The sequence below is a fragment of the Osmerus eperlanus genome, unplaced genomic scaffold (assembly GCF_963692335.1).
Source record: "Osmerus eperlanus unplaced genomic scaffold, fOsmEpe2.1 SCAFFOLD_737, whole genome shotgun sequence".
Taxonomy (NCBI): domain Eukaryota; kingdom Metazoa; phylum Chordata; class Actinopteri; order Osmeriformes; family Osmeridae; genus Osmerus; species Osmerus eperlanus.
Genome location: NW_026911192.1, coordinates 1 through 14,523, shown reverse-complemented (window position 1 = coordinate 14,523; position 14,523 = coordinate 1). Strand labels below are relative to the sequence as shown.

The following is a 14,523-nucleotide window of genomic DNA, read 5'->3' as shown; positions in this document are numbered from 1 at the left end:
CACCTCAACACTGTGATCTCTGATAGGATGGAAGGCACTGGTCTCACCTCAACACTGTGATCTCTGATAGGATGGAAGGCATTGGTCTCACCTCAACACTGTGATCTCTGATGATGAAGGCATTGGTCTCACCTCAACACTGTGATCTCTGATGATGGAAGGCACCAAAGAAGAAGTGCTCCTGGATCCTGCTCCAGTTCTTATTAGCATTCCTGTAGAAACAGCAAGTTACAGTTATATCCTGTAGAAACAGGAAGTAGCTAGAGTGGTTATGACAACTATACTAGTCACATTTTATTAGAATAGGAAGTTGTTAACAAATTCATGAGTTATATCCTATAGAGACAGGATGTGGCTCTAGTCAACACATACGTGGGTAGCATTTAGCACAGCCACAATAAGACAGACTTCCTCTGTGACTTACCCAGTGCTCTGCATGGCCTCTGCCTGGTTTAGACAGGACTGGACCAGGGTGGCCAGCCCGCCCAGGCTGTCCACCCCCCAGCCCCAGCCTCAGCCTCACCCTGGCCCCCTCCAGCCCCCACACCCTCTTCAGAGCCAGCAGGGCGTACAGACGCACGCTGAAGTTGTGGCTGAAGCACCACTGGAGAATAACATCTAGAGCCCTACGCCACTGAACAGCCTGAGGAGAGAAGAGGAGGGAGGGTGAAGAGGAGAGGAGGAGGGGACGGAGAGGGGAGAAGAGGGCAGGAGGAGGGGAGGGGAGAGGGGACAAGAGGACAGGAGGAGGGAGAGGAGGGAGAAGATGGGAGGAGGAGGGGACGGAGAGGGCAGGAGGAGGGGAGGGGAGAAGAGGGCAGGAGGAGGGGACAGGAGAGGGCAGGAGGAGGGGAGGGGAGAGGGGAGAAGAGGGCAGGAGGAGGGGACAGGAGAGGGCAGGAGGAGGGGAGGGGAGAGGGGAGAAGAGGCAGGAGGAGGCAGGGGAGAGGGGACAAGAGGACAGGAGGAGGGAGAGGATGGGAGGAGGAGGGGACGGAGAGGGCAGGAGGAGGGGAGGGAGAAGAGGCAGGAGGAGGGGAGGAGAGAGGGGAGAAGAGGCAGGAGGAGGGGACGGGAGAGGGCAGGAGGAGGGAACAGGAGAGGGAGAAGAGGGCAGGAGGAGGGCAGGGGAGAGGGGACAAGAGGACAGGAGGGGAGAGGAGGGAGAAGGAGGGGACGGAGAGGGCAGGAGGAGGGGAGGGGAGAGGGGAGAAGAGGGCAGGAGGAGGGGACAGGAGAGGGCAGGAGGAGGGGAGGGGGAGGGGAGAAGAGGGCAGGAGGAGGGCAGGGAGAGGGACAAGAGGACAGGAGGAGGGAGAGGAGGGGAGAAGATGGGAGGAGGAGGGGACGGGGAGGGCAGGAGGAGGGGAGGAGAGAGGGGAGAAGAGGGCAGGAGGAGGGGACAGGAGAGGGCAGGAGGAGGGGAGGGAGAGGGGAGAAGAGGGCAGGAGGAGGGCAGGGAGAGGGGACAAGAGGACAGGAAGAGGGAGAAGATGGGAGGAGGAGGGGACGGGAGGGCAGGAGGAGGGGAGGAGAGAGGGGAGAAGAGGGCAGGAGGAGGGACAGGAGAGGGCAGGAGGAGGGAGGGGAGAGGGGAGAGAGGCAGAGGAGGGCAGGGGAGAGGGACAAGAGGGACAGGAAGAGGGGAGAAGATGGGAGGAGGAGGGGACGGGGAGGGCAGGAGGAGGGGAGGAGAGGGCAGGAGGAGGGGAGGGGAGAGGGGAGAAGAGGGGAGAAGAGGGCAGGAGGAGGGCAGGGGAAAGGCAGAGGAGGGAACAGGAGAGGGGAGAAGAGGAGAGGAGGAGGGGACAGGAGAGGGCAGAAGGAGGGGAGGGGAGAGGGGACAAGAGGACAGGAGGATGGAGAGGAGCGGAGAGATGGGAGGAGGAGGGGACGGAGAGGGCAGGAGGAGGGGAGGGGAGAGGGGAGAAGATGGGAGGAGGAGGGAGAGGAGGGAGAAGATGGGAGGAGGAGGGACAGAGGGGGCAGGAGGAGGGAGGGGAGAGGGGAGAAGAGGGCAGGAGGAGGGGAGAAGAGGGCTAGGAGGAGGGGAGAAGAGGGCAGAGGAGGGGAGGGTGCAGGAGGAGGAACAGGAGAGGGGAGAAGAGGAGAGGAGGAGGGGACAGGAGAGGGCAGAAGGAGGGGAGGGTAGAGGGGACAAGAGGACAGGAGGAGGGAGAGGAGCGGAGAAGATGGGAGGAGGAGGGACGGAGAGGGCAGGAGAGGGGAGGGGAGAGGGGAGAAGATGGGAGGAGGAGGGGAGAGGAGGGGAGAAGATGGAGGAGGAGGGGACAGAGGGGGCAGGAGGAGGGAGGGAGAGGGGAGAAGAGGGCAGAGGAGGGGAGAAGAGGGCAGGAGGAGGGGAGAAGAGGGCAGGAGGAGGGAGGGTGCAGGAAGAGGGAACGGGAGAGGGAGAAGAGGGCAGGAGGAGGGAGAGGAGAGGGGAGAAGAGGGGAGATAGTGTGTGAGAGGGAGAGTATGTGCGAAAGAGATAACGTTAATGAGAGAGAGAGAATGTGTGTGAGAGAGAGAGATAGAGAGAGACAGAGAGATAGAGAGAGGGTAAGAGGAGGAGGAGTGAGTTCTGGTCTACCTTGTCTGGTAGTGTGGGCATGATGATGTTGAGATGGACCAGAACTGACAGGTAGGTACAGATGCTGGTCTTGGTCTTCTCTGGTCCTGTAGGGGACACATCCAGCCGTGAACCCAGATGACAGACCTCCATCTCTCCTGGGCCTGAACATCTCTGCTGTCCTGTGCTCTCCACTAGTAGTACTGGAGATGTGTGGTGTCGTAGTGTGTGTGTTTCAAAGTATGTCAGTGTGTGTATGTCAGAGTGTGTGCATGTGTGTCTGTGTGTGTGTGTGTGTGTCATCATGTGTGTGTGTGTGTGTGTCATCAAGTGTGTTTGTGTGTGTGTGTGTCATCATGTGTGTGTGTGTGTGTGTCATCGTGTGTGTGTGTGTTTCATCATGGGTGTGTCATCATGTGTGTGTGTGTGTCATCATGTGTGTGTGTGTGTCATCATGTGTGTGTGTGTGTGTCTCATCATGTGTGTGTGTGTGTCTGTCTCATCATGTGTGTGTGTGTGTGTGTGTCTCATCATGTGTGTGTGTGTCTCATCATGTGTGCGTGTGTGTCTCATCATGTGTGTGTGTGTCTCATCATGTGTGTGTGTGTCTGTCTCATCATGTGTGTGTGTGTCTCATCATGTGTGTGTGTGTCTCATCATGTGTGTGTGTGTGTGTGTGTGTGTCTCATCATGTGTGTGTGTCTCATCATGTGTGTGTGTGTGTCTCATCATGTGTGTGTGTGTGTCTCATCATGTGTGTGTGTCTCATCATGTGTGTGTGTGTGTCTCATCATGTGTGGTGTGTCTCATCATGTGTGTGTGTGTGTGTGTCTCATCATGTGTGTGTGTCTCATCATGTGTGTGTGTGTGTGTGTGTGTGTCTCAGTACAGGGCCTCACCAGAGTAAAGCAGGACACAGCTTGTCTATGTGTGCTGGGAAGCGGACCAGCAGCAGAACCATCATCCACTCCATCAGGTACTTGACAGACGCCTGGTTGCTGCAGAATCCAGCCTCGAAGATCTGCCTTGCAATGGTGTTCACAAACTCCTGCACACGCGTTAAGACAACCAGATACACACACAGTCAGGTTAGATTATCAGACCAGCGTCTGATTTAGGGGTAAATCAGACCAGGGTAGTTGTGTGTGTGTGTGTAGGTGTGTGTGTAGGTGTGTGTGTAGGTGTGTGTGTGGATGTGTGTGTAGGTGTGTGTAGGTGTGTGTGTGGATGTGTGTGTAGGTGTGTGTGGGATGTGTGTGTAGGTGTGTGTGGGATGTGTGTGTAGGTGTGTGTGTAGGTGTGTGTGTAGGTGTCTGTGTAGGTGTGTGTGTATGTGTAGGTGTGTGTGTAGGTGTGTGTGTAGGTGTGTGTGTGTAGGTGTGTGTGTAGGTGTGTGTGTGGGATGTGTGTGTGGATGTGTGTGTAGGTGTGTAGGTGTGTGTGTGTGTGTGTGTGTGTGTGTGGGGTGTGTGTGTGTGTGTGTGTGTGTGTGTGTGTGTGTGTGTGAGTGTACTCTCTCAGTTTAGGCAGCAGCAGCAAGAGTGTCTGCCACACTCGGTTCTTCACACGGTGTTGAAGGGAGTTGCTATAGTAACGAGTTTTGGACTTGGATATCTCCTCATCCTAAAAACAACAGAGAGAGAACAAAAGTGTGTGTGTTGGTGTCCAGTAGACTGTGTGTATCTGCAGTAAACTGTGTGTGTGTGTGTGTGTGAGTGTATGAGAGAGAGAGAGAGAGAGAGAGAGAGAGAGAGAGAGAGAGAGAGAGAGAGAGAGAGAGAGAGAGAGAGAGAGAGAGAGAGAGAGAGTGTGTGTGTGTGTGTGTGTGTGTGAGAGACAGAGAGAGAGTGTGTGTGAGCGAGAGACAGATAGAGAGTGAGTGTGTGTGTGTGTGTGAGAGAGATAGTCAGAGAAAAAGGGAGAGAGAGAGAGAGAGAAAGAGAGAGAGAGAGTGTGTGTGTGTGTGTGAGTGTGAGCGAGAGAGAGAGAGAGAGAGAGAGAGAGAGAGAGAGAGAGAGAGAGAGAGAGAGAGAGAGAGAGAGAGAGAGAGAGAGAGAGTGTGTGTGTGAGTGTGAGAGAGAGAGAGAGAGAGAGAGAGAGAGAGAGACAAAGCGAGAGTGTGTGTGTGTGTGTGAAAGAGAGACAGAGAGAGAGAGAGAGAGAGAGAGAGAGAGAGAGAGAGAGACAGAGAGGGAGACAGAGAGAGAGAGAGTGTGTGTGTGTGAGTGTGAGTGTAGTGAGAGAGAGAGAGACAAAGCGAGAGTGTGTGTGTGTGTGAAAGAGAGACAAACAGAGACAGAGAGACAGAGAGAGAGAGAGAGAGAGAAGAGAGAGAGACAGAGAGGGAGACAGAGCGAGAGAGAGAGACAGAGCGAGAGAGAGAGACAGAGCGAGAGAGAGAGAGAGAGTCAGAGAGAGAAAGACAGAGAGAGAGAGAGAGTGTGTGTGTGAGTGAGAGAGAGAGACAGGGAGTGTGTGTGTGTGTGTGTGTGTGTGTGTGTGTTGAGAGAGAGAGAGACTGAGAGAGAGTGTGTGTGTGTGTGTGAAAGAGAGAGACAGAGAGAGAGTGTGTGCTCTGTACCTTCCTCAGCAGACGCAGCACCAGCTCCTCCATCAGGGTCTGGTGCTGGTGGCTGGAGGGCTCCAGACCACTGAGGAACCCCATCACAAACACACGAGGAGCCTGCTCATCCCTGTCATCACTGACACCCAGGACAGACCCCACACAGGGAGACAGACCAGAGAGAGAGACCAGAGACACCCAGGACAGACCCCACACAGGGAGACAGACCAGAGAGAGAGACCAGAGAGAGAAATTTGTCAACTAAAATCACTGACAAATTACGGAGACTAAATCCCTGCTCTGTTCAGAAAGACAACCTAGGTTACAGTAGCCACCTCGAAGCACTGTTGGTTTTCCTTTATAACCAAACATACATACATACATCTGAAAGTACACATTCTCACTGCCTCCATGCATCTTTCAAACTGGATCCTTTAGTTTCCTGCTCGGTAAACGTCTGTGCTAATGCCAGCTTCCAGTCGCTTATAACTAATGTGAACAAGCTAACCTTGTCAGAACTACTAATAAATGTAGGCAGCTTATAAAGACGAACAAAACCATTAGATTTTTTTAACTCATGCAAAGTTTGAATGTGAATGGTGTGTGTGTGTAGCAGACCTGAGGCCCATAGTGTGTGTGTGTGTGTGTGTGTGTGCGTGTGTGTGTGTAGCAGACCTGAGGCCCATAGTGTGTGTGTGTGTGCGTGTGTGTGTGTAGAGACCTGAGGACCACAGTGTGTGTGTGTGTGTATGTGTGTGTGTGTAGCAGACCTGAGGACCACAGTGTGTATGTGTGTGTGTGTGTGTGTAGCAGACCTGAGGACCACAGTATATGTGTGTGTGTATGTGTGTGTGTGTGTAGCAGACCTGAGGACCACAGTGTGTACGTGTGTGTATGTGTGTGTGTGTAGCAGACCTGAGGACCACAGTGTGTATGTGTGTGTGTGTGTAGCAGACCTGAGGACCACAGTATATGTGTGTGTGTATGTGTGTGTGTGTGTAGCAGACCTGAGGACCACAGTGTGTACGTGTGTGTATGTGTGTGTGTGTAGCAGACCTGAGGACCACAGTGTGTGTGCATGTGTGTGTAGCACACCTGGGGACCACAGTGTTGGCTGAGCACTGCTCTCCCAGCTTCTCCACATAGCTCTGAACCTCCTGGATCAACCTGCGCGCGCACACACACACACACACACACACACACAAAAGGCCTCTTGAGTTTTGAGGAAAGTTCTTTGTAAATTAGAATAAAATGCATGAGGAACAACCTGTCCTCCATCGCCCCCTGTGGGCCACAGTAAGAGGAGCAGGCCAGAAGCACCTCTGGTCTCTCCTGAAGACCGGTCCGTAGACACAAGCCTCTGTCAAGATGTCCAACTGCAGCAGGGAACTTCCTGTGTCCGGGCTGGGCTGGGAGGTACTTCCTGTATCAGAGTTGGTCCAGGTGTGGCAGCAGTGCTGGATCAGAACGTTGAACACCCCCGTCTTGATCTGAGACAGCTCTATGAGCTCAGCAGAGATCTACATGGAAGTCACACACACACACACACACATATATAAACACACACACACACATATATAAACACACACACACATATATAAACACACACACACACATATATAAACACACACACACACATATATAAACACACACACATATATAAACACACACACACATATATAAACACACACACACATATATAAACACACACACACACATATATAAACACACACACACATATATAAACACAAACACACATATATAAACACACACACACATATATAAACACACACACACACAAAGAAACCGCTAGCCAGTCAGTGAAAAGCACTTATCTCATCTAGTCCTAACAGAATGTGTGTGTGTGTTCTCACCTCTCTGAGAGTGTGTGTGTGTGTTCTCACCTCTCTGAGAGTGTGTGTGTGTGTGTTCTCACCTCTCTGAGAGTGTGTGTGTGTGTTCTCACCTCTCTGAGAGTGTGTGTGTGTGTTCTCACCTCTCTGAGAGTGTGTGTGAGCAGCGGGGCCTGTGTGTGTGAGAGGCCCAGCAGCGGGGGGCTGAAGGCCATGCGGGTGAAGGCCTGGAGGGTGGGCCAGAAGTCCTGCGGGTTGCTGCTCAGGGCCTGGACCAGCGCCCAGGACCGCCGCACCGCCTCGGCACACACCTCCTCCCCACACAGCGCCACCTGCTGGACGGAGGGAGGACTAGCTCAGCAACCCTGCTGCATCTGCTCTACGGAGCGACAAGCTGAGCATTGAGTGCATCACATTAACAGTGACATAAGTTAGCCAGTGGCTAGGCACAGCTTAGTTAGCCAGTGGTTACCCACCATCTATATACCTTCATCCTGTTAGTGTGTGTGCTATACGAGACCTGAGATGTGTAACAGAGCAACACACTTTCCTTTACTAACTTTCTGTAACACACTTTAATGTCACAACGGCTATAACCAACACCACCACCACACTGGGCTGACCTGGGGCAGCTCTGCCTCCATGAAGGCCAGTACGGGCAGCACCAGGTGGCTGGGCAGCAGGGCCAGCGCCTCCACAGCAGCCTGCAGGGCCACGGGGGCTCCTGGGGGGGCCAGGGGGGGGCACGCCCTCCTCAGGAAGCCCAGGCAGACCCACTGGTCCCGGGTGAAGTGAGCTGCCATGCGGCCCCAGTCCTGCAGGGAGACACCCAGCCCTGGAGCGCTAGGGGGGGGGAGAGGGGAGATTCAGGCTAACAGACAGAGCACATAAGCTAGCTTATCTCTCCTTCTCTTTTTCCCCCTCCTATGCACTCTCTCTCCCTTTCCCGCCAATCTCTCTTCCCCACCCCCCACCCCCATCTTCACCCAACTCATCCACTCATATCTTCATCCACTCATCCAGCCATGCCTCCATGTGTCCTAGGCTGGCCCCTGCTCCAGGCAGCATACTGACCGGGCAGAGCAGCCTGCCGCTGGGGGCTTCAGCAGGGTCTGGTTGAAGAGGCCGAGGGGGACAGAGGGGGAGGCAGGGGGGTGGAAGAAGCCCTTGAGTGACAACAGTACAGACACGGTCTCTGATTGGCTGTTGATGACTTCCTGGTTGGCAAGGTCACAAAGCATAGCCAGCGATGCCATGGCAACAGCTTTGGTCACCTGGCCGGCTACAGTTGGGATCTAGACACACATCCACACACACACACACACACACACACACAGAGAGAGAAAGAGAGAAAATAACAAAATAAGTACCATTTGATGTAAAAAAAAAAATCTGTACATCTTCAATCAATTTTCAAAGTTTAAAAACAGCACTGGAACTCAGCAGGGTTGAAGCAAAGTGTTTTATTGGTCCTCAGGTAACAAAGATTCCCAATAGAACGTGAGCATGATCCCAGGATCAGACTGAAATTCTCTCCGGACATTTCACTTTAATAGTCTTCTCCCCATTTTATGGTAATATGGTACAATACTTGTTGGTTACGTATACATCATGGATTCTTACCTAGCTGGTCCCTTGTTTTAGGGGATTCAAATTACAAGTACTTTCCTTCATAGACAATTCTCCCAATTTAGGCCCTCTCTGACCTTGAACAGCCAGCTGCACGAGGCTCCTGGGCATAAGGCCACATATATGTCTCATAAGTTATAGCTGGGCCATCCTGTTTCTTTATGGAAGCACACACATTATTCTTCTCCCCCACTCAGCCCCTATTTATCCAGATCTTCATATTTTGGGCTTTATTTCTTCTACCATTGTCTAGGGATAACAATAATCAGTCAACAGCTTTGCATCTGGTTTCCAATAATATAGCATATACTAAAAAGTGATTACAAGTTTCAGTAAATCCGTAATCATTACCCATCTTCATAATTACAACAGTATGGTGTTATTTCCACATCACATACACCAAGGGAATGTAAACCGAACATGATCTCTATGAGTAGTGTTTTCTGAGCGTGTTAACGAGCCAGTGTGTGTGAGAGCGGGCCCTACGTGCGAGGCAGGGCAGAGCAGGCTGGGGAGGCAGGCGGAGGCCAGGCGGGGGAGGCAGGCGGAGGCCAGGCGGGAGAGTCTGGAGGCCAGCAGCAGCTCCCTCAGCAGCACCAAGTACAGCTCTGCTCTCTGCATGTCACACAGCTGCAGGACAACACACACCTCTCCTGGGTTATATGTTGGTGTGTGTTTGTGTGGTGTGCGTGTGTGAATGTATGGTGCGTGTGTGTGTGTGGTGTGCGTGTGTGAATGTATGGTGTGTGTGTATGATGTGCGTGTGTGAATGTATGGTGTGTGTGTATGATGTGCGTGTGTGAATGTATGGTGTGTGTGTGTGTGTGGTGTGCGTGTGCGTGTGTGAATGTATGCTGTGTGTGTGTGTGTGTGTGTGGTGTGTGTGTGGATGTACCTCCTGCAGCTCTTCACTTAGTCTCCGGAGGATAAACTCCTGGATGGACTCCACCACGCCCACGAGCAGCGCATCCATGGCAACGGCCACGTGGTCTGCTGAAGGACACACAGCAAAGACATCAACCTTTTCATGCCCCACATACAGAAGGAAGCATGTTTACAGTAGTGAGACGTGGCCCCAGAAGGAAGCACGTTTACAGTAGTGAGACGTGGCCCCAGAAGGAAGCACGTTTACAGTAGTGAGACGTGGCCCCAGAAGGAAGCACGTTTACAGTAGTGAGACGTGGCCCCAGAAGGAAGCATGTTTACAGTAGTGAGACGTGGCCCCAGAAGGAAGCATGTTTACAGTAGTGAGACGTGGCCCCAGAAGGAATCATACAGTAGTGAGACGTGGCCCCAGAAGGAAACACGTTTACAGTAGTGAGACGTGGCCCCAGAAGGAAGCACGTTTACAGTAGTGAGACGTGGCCCCAGAAGGAAGCACGTTTACAGTAGTGAGACGTGGCCCCAGAAGGAAGCATGTTCACACTAGTGAGACGTGGCCCCAGAAGGAAGCATGAGTCAGGTGGCTAAGCGGTTAGGGAATCGGGCTAGTAATCTGAAGGTTGCCAGTTCGAATCCCGGCCGTGCAAAATGACGTTGTGTCCTTGGGCAAGGCACTTCACCCTACTTGCCTCGGGGGAATGTCCCTGTACTTACTGTAAGTCGCTCTGGATAAGAGCGTCTGCTAAATGACAAAATGTAAATGTTTACAGTAGTGAGACGTGGCCCCAGAAGGAAGCATGTTCACACTAGTGAGACGTGGCCCCAGAAGGAAGCATGAGTCAGGTGGCTAAGCGGTTAGGGAATCGGGCTAGTAATCTGAAGGTTGCCAGTTCGAATCCCGGCCGTGCAAAATGACGTTGTGTCCTTGGGCAAGGCACTTCACCCTACTTGCCTCGGGGGAATGTCCCTGTACTTACTGTAAGTCGCTCTGGATAAGAGCGTCTGCTAAATGACAAAATGTAAATGTTTACAGTAGTGAGACGTGGCCCCAGAAGGAATCATACAGTAGTGAGACGTGGCCCCAGAAGGAATCATACAGTAGTGAGACGTGGCCCCAGAAGGAATCATACAGTAGTGAGACGTGGCCCCAGAAGGAAGCACGTTTAGAGTAGAGAACACCTGGCCATTGCCATAGCAACACCTACCCTGCCTCTCCTCTGTTGCCGGGCGACCGGGGGCATGTCTGAGCTGGAGGAGGCGGAGCAGCAGCTGCAGGCTCTTGTCCGTCTTTCTGAGAGGCAGGTAAACGTTGGTGCTGAGTCTCCCCAGCATGGCCACCAGGGGAAGCAGGAGAGCTTGGAGCTTTTCTCCAGTCCTCCCTCCCTCCCTCCTGTCCTCCATGTCGACCCACAGCAGGATGGCCGTGGCCAGCATGTTTGCCTCACCTGGGTCTGGCAGGCAGTCAGTCTGGTCTGCAGGACAAAGACACCACAGACGATGCTGACACAGACAGGTGCTGACAAAAGGTTTGATGTTGAACTGAAGATCAACTGTGGTTTTTCCCTATACTATGTAACATTGTAGTTGAGATGTTATTGTTGCGCCAGATATTACAGCAATAAACCACTGAGGTGCTTTTTCCATCAGTCTTGGAATTGTGTCTGATAGACCTCACCACATTCTGAACTGTGTGTCTGACAGACCTCAACACATTCTGGACTGTGTGTCTGACAGACCTCAACACATTCTGGACTGTGTGTGTTAGACAGGCCTCAACACATTCTGAACTGTGTGTCTGACAGACCTCAAAACATTCTGGACTGTGTGTCTGACAGACCTCAACACATTCTGAACTGTGTGTCTGACAGGCCTCAACACATTATGGACAGATGGAAATGTTTCAGTTGTTGACCTGACCTGTGGAGGCTGGGACCTGGAGATAGGCCTCTATCTGCCTCTGGACGTAGCCCAGAACGGAGTCTCTCTCTGGAGCAGCAGGACCAGCTCCTTCCCCTGCCTCCACCCTGGAGCTGGAACCACAGGCTCGGAAGCTGCCCTCGCTGTCTACCAGCCACACACACACCTGGAGGGGACACACACACACGAGATGTTACACTGACACACACACACCTGGAGGGGACACACACACACGAGATGTTACACTGACACACACACACCTGGAGGGGACACACACACACTTGGAGGGGACACACACACGAGATGTTACACTGACACACACACACCTGGAGGGGACACACACACACCTGGAGGGGACACACACACACGAGATGTTACACTGACACACACACTCAAAATAAATCTTGTTCATTAATTCACTAAAAAGTTCCAGTTTGCTCGCAAACACCCACCCACCCACCCACCCACACCCACCCACAACCTACCTGGTTCCACAGGCCAGTACCTCGGCATAGAGACTCGTTGGCAGGGAAGTGCACCAGCAAATTGAACACATCATCCAGGGTGACTGAACTCTGGAACACAGTTCTTCATCATCATCGTCATCATCATCAGTCAAGGCTGGGCCTAAACATCCATGTCATGATGTTTTTTTGTTCTTGTCATTCATTCTTTTATTTAACAAGAAAAAAAGACTGAGATCTAGAGATAAGAGAAATCTATTTTGTAAGAGTGTCCTGGCTAAGACTGTTGTGGAAAAAACATGTAATTATGGAGATTGGTAATGATTATGGATTTAATTAAACTTGTAATCACGTTTTAGTATATGCTATATTACTGGAAACCATATTAGTATAAGCTATATAATTGGAAACCAGATGCAAAGCTGTTGACTGATTATTTTTACCCCTAAAACATTGTAGGAGAAATAAAGCCCAAAGTGTGGAGATCTGGATAATTAGGGGCTGAGTGACAGAAGAATGTGTGTGTGCTTCCATAAGAAACAGGAAGGCCCAGCTATAACTTATGAGACATATATGTGGCCTTATGGCCAGGAGCCTCGTGCAGCTGGCTGTTCAAGGTCAGAGAGGACCTAAATTGGGAGAATTGTCTATGAAGGAAAGTACCTGTAATTTGAATCCCCTAAAACAAGGGACCAGCAGGGTAAGAATCCATGATGTATATGTAACCAACACATATTATACCATATTACCATACAATTATTTATTACCATTTCTTTTATTTTATTGTATATTTTATTTAATTCTAATTCCACTTAGTACTGCTAGTTTATGTACCCTTAGTATAGATAGTCCACATATTTAAATTTTAGGTCCCTATATGTTTATTGTATGCACCTTCCTGCCAAAGCAAATTCCTTGTCTGTGCAAACTTTCATGGCGAATAAATCCCATTCTGATTCTGAATAGGGAGAAAACTATATAAGTGAAATGTCCGGAGAAAACTTCAGTCTGATCCCGGGATCTTGCTCACGTTTGTTGGAATCTCTGTCGCCATGACGACCTCTGTCACTCTGAATTCTAATAAACAGTTTGCGTCAAACTTTGCTGAGTTCCAGTGCTCTTCTTAACTTGGAAATTGTTTGAAGACGTAGTATGTTTTTCACAACAAGACAAGCATCACAAACAAAACCTAATTTAAAACATGCGAGACAACATAAGAGCATCACAACACAGCAACCATAGAATCCAGCGCCAAGAAAAAAAATATATAAATACAGCCGCAATAAATAATGATAATTTAAAAAAGATTCACAATTTTAAAGGCACTGACAACTAGGTGTTCCCTCTTCCAAAATGTTCAACGTATCTTTACACACACCCAGTGCTACAACTCCGACATGTATATTACTCAGCTAAAGTCCATTGCAGATCTTCTGCTCTACTTTCAATTTGCATTATTTGTACGTCGCTGTGGATAGAAGGGAATCAGGTGGCTCAGCGGTTAGGGAAGCGGGCTAGTAATCTGAAGGTTGCCAGTTCGATTCCCGGCCGTGCAAAATGACATTGTGTCCTTGTCAAGGCACTTCACCCTACTTGCCTCGGGGGAGAATGTCCCTGTACTTACTGTAAGTCGCTCTGGATAAGAGCGTCTGCTAAATGACTAAATGTAAATGTAGCAGCCTTGTGGCTGCACATCCCGGTCTTACCACATCAGTCAGGCAGAGGACGCTGTTGAGCAGGAAGCACTGGGCAGCCCCTCTGAGCAGGACCTGGTGCGTTACCATGGTGCAGCGCAGCACCTCCCTGCAACACAGCATGGGGGACACACTCGTATCCATAGCAACAACAAGAACCACGCTAAACCAAGGTGCTAAGTTAGCATCATCACACACAGGAACTCCAGATAGTTAAAAGGGGTCATCAGGCTTTTGAATGGACATTGATACATTTCTCACTGGTCACTTTACACACTGTCACTTCAACTCTGTACCCCACTTGTCTTAGGTTAGTATAGGTGTTGTCTTAGGCTAGTATAGGTCTTGTTTTAGGTTAGTATAGGTCTATAAGGTTAGTATAGGTCATTATGTGTATTAGTGTATAATGTATATTATTGTATATTGCTACTATTTTTTATATATTAGGATGTTTATTACTATTATTAAATGTTTATTTCATTCTATTTTATTTGAGCTTACCATAGATGTAATCTATGTTCTTAGTACTTATATATTATGTTATGCCAGGTTGCTTCGTTTTCTTGTCCCAAGAATTTCAGTGCCCAGTCTGACCTTGTGTTGTTCTGTGCACCAGACAATAAAACCTGAAAACTTGAAACTAAAAATGTCGGTTGGTCTAGAACCTTCCGACGCTCCGTGTCTCAGTCAGATTCCATTCTGTGCTGGAGGGGGCAGGCGGGGGGGCCAGCAGGGGGGTACCTCAGGGCCTGCAGGGTCTGGGGGCTCAGGAGGGGGCCGGGGGGCAGGAAGGACAGGGCCTGGGACAGGAACAGGACTGGTACAGAGCACCAGTGCTGGGAGGCCAGTCTCTGGACCAGCTGTTGTAGAACAGACCCTGAGAGAGGAGTGGAGGTTCATTACAATAATACAGAGCATTCACACAGTGTGTGTGTCTGTCGGTCTTGTC

General features: G+C 50.8%; 1 protein-coding gene across 1 annotated transcript; it reads right to left on the bottom strand.

The window, feature by feature from the left end:
* Positions 1-6: 6 nt before the first annotated feature.
* LOC134015749 (probable methyltransferase TARBP1) lies at positions 7-14,451 on the bottom strand (the record flags this gene model as incomplete). The annotated part of the gene is given in 20 exon segments (XM_062455294.1): positions 7-154; positions 156-212; positions 425-495; positions 497-643; positions 2,594-2,696; positions 3,487-3,622; positions 4,087-4,195; positions 5,154-5,274; positions 6,231-6,302; positions 6,456-6,655; positions 7,132-7,320; positions 7,612-7,831; positions 8,063-8,283; positions 9,104-9,247; positions 9,513-9,610; positions 10,705-10,971; positions 11,417-11,582; positions 11,902-11,991; positions 13,587-13,683; positions 14,316-14,451. Coding segments are annotated over 20 exon segments (2,711 nt in total), but the record flags the coding sequence as incomplete, so codon positions are not given.
* Positions 14,452-14,523: the final 72 nt, after the last annotated feature.